The 5,105-nt window shown below is 48.6% G+C and overlaps 1 protein-coding gene across 1 annotated transcript; it reads left to right on the top strand.

The window, feature by feature from the left end:
• The first annotated feature begins 2,660 nt into the window (after window positions 1–2,660).
• Window positions 2,661–4,574, top strand: Chrm5 (cholinergic receptor muscarinic 5). Its single transcript, XM_070005665.1, has one exon. The coding sequence runs from the start codon at window positions 2,661–2,663 to the stop codon at window positions 4,254–4,256; it is 1,596 nt and encodes a 531-aa protein (XP_069861766.1). The 3' UTR covers window positions 4,257–4,574.
• The last annotated feature ends 531 nt before the right edge of the window (window positions 4,575–5,105 follow it).

Below are 5,105 nucleotides of genomic sequence, written 5' to 3'. Positions count from 1 at the left end.
AAGAAGCTCAGGGAAAGTGCACAGGCCCTGAGTTCAAGCCTCAGGACTGGCAAAAAAAAAAAAAAAAAGAAGGGCTGGGAAGGTGGCTCAGTGGTAGAGCACTTGCCTTGCATGCATGAGGTCCTGGGTTCAATTCCTCAGCACCACATAAGCAAAAAGAAAAAAGAAGAAAAAAGCCGGAAGTGGTGCTGTAGCTCAAGTGGTAGAGCGCTAGCCTTGAGCTGAAGAGCTGAGGGACAGTGCCCAGGCCCAGAGTTCAGGCCCCACGACTGGACCCAAAAAAAAAAAAGAAAAAAAAGAAAAGAAAAGAAAATCAATAGGCCTTAACAAATGTTGTCATCCTTGTGTCCACTAGTATTAAGACTGGCCAATAGGCAGGCCAGGAACTGCCTACACAGCATGCTTGAGAGTCATCAGAAAGATACTTCTTGAGGGTTTGTAGGAGACTGGTCCAGGCCAGCTCCAGCTGAAAGCATGACAGTGCCAGTGGTTCAGCCCTGTCATCCTAGCTACTCAGGAGGCTGACATATGAGAATCATGGTTTAAAGCCAGCCCAGGCAGGAAAAGTCATGACATTCTTATTTCCAATTAACCACCAAAAAGCCAGACATGGATCTGTGGCTCAAGTGGCAGAGAGCTAGCCTTGAGAAAAAAAAAAAAAAGCTCAGGGATAGTGCTCAGACCCTGAATTCAAGCCCCAGGCCTGGCAAAAAAAAAAAAGAAAATCATAGGACTCAACAGATTTTGTCCTCTTTGTGTCCATTAGGCAGTAGGAAAGCCAGGAACTGTCTACACAGCATGCTCTGAGATACTTCTTGAGGGCTGAGCAGAGTAAACCATCCACATAATGCTGGTGGTGCGGGCGGTTAGACAGTCGGTAGGATATTGTGATCCAGGCCAGCTCCAGCTAAAAGCATGACAACTTGGTGAGGTGCCAGTGGCTCAGCCCTGTCATCCTAGCTACTCAGGAGACTGACATCTGAGAATCATGGTTTAAAGCCAGCCCAGGCAGGAAAAGTCTTAACATTCTTATCTCTAATTAACCACCAAAAAGCCAGACATGGACCTGTCTGTGGTCGTAGATCCCTAACCTTGAGCAAAAGCAGCTCAGGGACAGTACCAACGCTAGCCCTGAGCAAAAAAAAAAAGCTCAGGGACAGTGCCCAGGCCGAGTTCAAGTCCCAGGACTGATTAACAGCAACAACAAAGCATGAAATACTATCTGAAAAATAACCAAAGCAAAAAGAGCTAGGGACATAGCTCAAGTGGTATAAACCCCAGTATAGTCCAAGACAAAGACAGTTCTGCCTTAACCCTTATCTCAAGGTGCCTAGAAATTTGTAATTAAAGTAGTATTCATTATGTTAAGGACATGGCTCAAGTGACAGAGTGCTTGCTTAGGAAGTTCAAGGCCCTGAGTTCAATCCCGGGGACCACACACAAAATGTAGCTTGTTTTAATACCATCAAATACCTCTGAAAGGAAAGATAAACAATAGCAGGAGTTACCTGTGGAAAGTGATGGAGCTTGGAGGCCCAAGTTGGGATGGAGACTTGAGTCCAAGGGGAGGCCCAAGTTAGGAGGGAGACGAACCCTCTATCATTCCTTCTCATTATCACTGAAATCTCTATCATGTATACACAAAAGGAACTCTTCTTTTAGTTTAAATTTAGTACCCTCATTACTACAATGCAATCACTAAAACAAGGAAAAAGCAGCTCTAACTACATGGATACTTAAACTATCATGATGACAAAATTCAGTGTAAACTTTAACAATGTATCCATTTAAAATAACTGTATTTGGAAATTGACTGTTATAATCATGAGGAAAAAACAATTAGTATTGATAACCTGATCACAAGATGGCTTAGAGGAGAGTTTTTCCTAAATTTACATTTGACATCAGTTGAACTTTTATGAGGAACATACTGGTTTATGGACAGAAAAAAAGAATAACCTAAAACATTCCTGTGACTTTCCTCCTAGTCCAAGAATGGAGGGAAGGTCATTGTTTTCATTTCTGAACAAATTCCAACCTCCTCCCATCACAGATGGAAACCAAGCCCGGGAGCCAAGTCCAGGCAGGGTGAAACAGCCTAGCATGGTCTTGGCTCACAACAGTTCATCAATAATGTCTAGACACCTGCAGTCGAGCATGCAAGAGGCAGAGGCAGAGTCAGGCAGCTCGGCAGCTCAAAGCCAGCCTAGCTACAGAGCAGATTCTGCACAGGTGTAACCTGTTTTCCCAGTGCACCACCATCAAGACCTTAGGTACAAGATTTCTGCTCTGAAGGTCACACAATCTGAAGTCATCTCACCTGCTGCCCTTGCTGTTTTTACTCCTCCCCAATAATCAATTCTTTTTCCTTTTCATCTCTCCAGATGTTGCCAGAGGGCAGTCATTTCACACATAAAAAGGGTAATCATTAGTAATCACAAAGCGAAGGAAAATGTCATATCAAAATATCACCAAAAGTGGATCTTGAGCACCTGGCCCTGACCACATTTGATATCCGTTAGACACGATAAAACAATGGTGGAAAAGAAAGTCATGCTGGTGGTTGAGCTACCGTGTTTCCTTTTCTTCCAGATATGTGCAGAGGACAGATGACTGTCTAGAACCTAAGACTTCATCCTCATGTAAATTCTTGCCCCAGGATGGAAGGAGAATCTTACCACAATGCAACCACGGCCAGTGGCACCCCGGGAGAAGACCGGCCTTCAGAACCCCGGGGGCTGTGGGAAGTTGTCACCATCGCCGTGGTGACGGCTGCGGTCAGCCTGATCACTGTCGTGGGCAACGTCTTGGTCATGATCTCCTTCAAAGTCAACAGTCAGCTGAAGACAGTTAACAACTATTACCTGCTCAGCTTGGCGTGTGCAGACCTCATCATTGGGGTCTTCTCCATGAACCTCTACACCACCTACATCCTCATGGGACGCTGGGTTCTCGGCAGTCTGGCCTGCGACCTTTGGCTGGCCCTGGACTACGTGGCCAGCAACGCTTCTGTCATGAACCTGCTAGTAATAAGTTTTGACCGATATTTTTCTATCACAAGACCCCTGACGTACCGGGCCAAGCGCACCCCGAAGAGGGCTGGCACCATGATCGGCCTGGCCTGGCTCATCTCCTTCCTCCTCTGGGCCCCAGTAATCCTCTGCTGGCAGTACCTGGTTGGGAAGCGGACGGTGCCACCAGACCAATGTCAGATCCAGTTCCTCTCCGAGCCCACCATCACATTTGGCACGGCCATCGCGGCGTTCTATATCCCTGTTTCGGTCATGACTATCCTCTACTGCCGAATCTACCGGGAGACGGAGAAGCGAACCAAGGACCTGGCTGACCTCCAGGGCTCTGATTCTGCGGGCCAGTCTGAGAAGAGGAAGCCGGCCCCCAGGGGTCTGCTCCCGAGCTGCTGTGGTGACCCAGGGCCCACCCCGGCCCAGAGAGGGAGGAGCGGGGCCTCCTGGTCACCCTCCCGCAGGAGCTCCTCCACCCCAGCGAAGCCATCCCAAGCCCCTGGCCCAGGCACTCACTGGGCCAGAACCGAGCAGCCCTCGAGCTGCAGTAGCTACGCCTCTGAGGAGGAGCAGGACAAGCCGCCCGCTCACCCTGTCTTCCAAGTGGTCTACAAGAGCCAGCCCAAGGAAAGCCCAGGGGAAGAATTTGGTGCTGAAGAAGAGACCAAAGAAACGAGAGCTCAAACTGAAAACAGTGACTGCCACACCCCAAAATACTTCCTGTCCACAGCACCAACTCACAGACTCAGCAATCAGAAATGCATCGCCTATAAGTTCCGGTTGGTGGTGAAGGCTGATGGGACCCAGGAGACCAACAATGGCTGTCGCAAGGTAAAAATCATGCCTTGCTCCTTGCCAAGGCCCAAGCACGCTTCGGCCAAAGGCCTGGACCCCAACCTCAGCCATCAAATGACCAAAAGGAAGAGAATGGTCCTTGTCAAAGAGAGGAAAGCAGCCCAGACCTTGAGTGCCATCCTCCTGGCCTTCATCCTCACATGGACCCCGTACAACATCATGGTTCTGGTGTCTACGTTCTGTGACAAGTGCATCCCCTCCGCCCTGTGGCACCTGGGTTACTGGCTGTGCTATGTCAACAGCACAGTCAACCCCGTCTGCTACGCACTCTGCAACCAAACCTTCAGGAAGACCTTCAAGATGCTGCTTCTCTGCCGCTGGAAACAGAACAAGGGAGAAGAAAAGCTGTACTGGCAAGGGAACAGCAAGCTACCCTGAAGCGCCAACAGCTTCCTCAAAAGCAGGACCACAGTCTGGTTCGCTGATTATTCAGAGTCTGCTGTCATTTGGAGTCCCTGAAACATGTAACAAGGTCTGCTTGATGCCAAAGGGTCACAGCCATAGCCACGGCTGCCTGACACCTCTAACATCTGCCAGTGAAGCAGAGACAGGCTCCAGAACCTTCACACTTGAGTCACATGGACAATGACCAGGGACCACATGGAAACTGAACCTAAAAGTTTTGTGCAGTATGTTTGTGTCTATGCAGTTGTCTTCTTCCAGTGAGAACGAGAATATAAGTCGGTGGTACCTATGAGTGCCGGTCGACCGGCTTCCAAGGGTATATTTTTTCATAAGTAATGAGTATCTATGCTGCTGCTCTGGTGTGACCTGTACTGTGGTGTGTTTTCTTGCCTTCATCAAGTGAAGCTTTTGCTTTTCCCTCTGAGCCCACTGACACCCCATGAGGCTCCCCAGAACCACCCTTCCTCTCAGAAGTGGGGGTCCAGAGGACCTGACCTGAGCCTGGTCAGACCCGGTGCTTCACAGTGGCCGGGGGAATTTTTCCATTTTCTCTAAACCAACATTGTGTGGAGTACTTAGTGCCCATCTGAAGTCATTCATCCACTGCAGTCTTAGGGGGAGTTGTGTAAGAAAATGAACAAAGCTCTGCTGGGTGGTCCGGCATGTGCAAGGCCCCGGACTGGACCCCCAGCACTAGAGCAAAAACAAAACCCAAAAGCTTCTATCACAGTAATTCATGAACATTAAAGCTATAAACGTGCTTAGAGCATTAAGAGTATTAAAAACCAAAGTTAGCTGAAGTCTATATTTAAATGGACTAGA

This window comes from Dipodomys merriami, unplaced genomic scaffold (assembly GCF_024711535.1).
Source record: "Dipodomys merriami isolate MVZ:Mamm:240054 unplaced genomic scaffold, mDipMer1.0.p SCAF_69, whole genome shotgun sequence".
NCBI lineage: Eukaryota > Metazoa > Chordata > Mammalia > Rodentia > Heteromyidae > Dipodomys > Dipodomys merriami.
The sequence above is the reverse complement of the archived record's forward strand: the minus strand, read 5'-3'. Positions and strand labels throughout refer to the sequence as shown.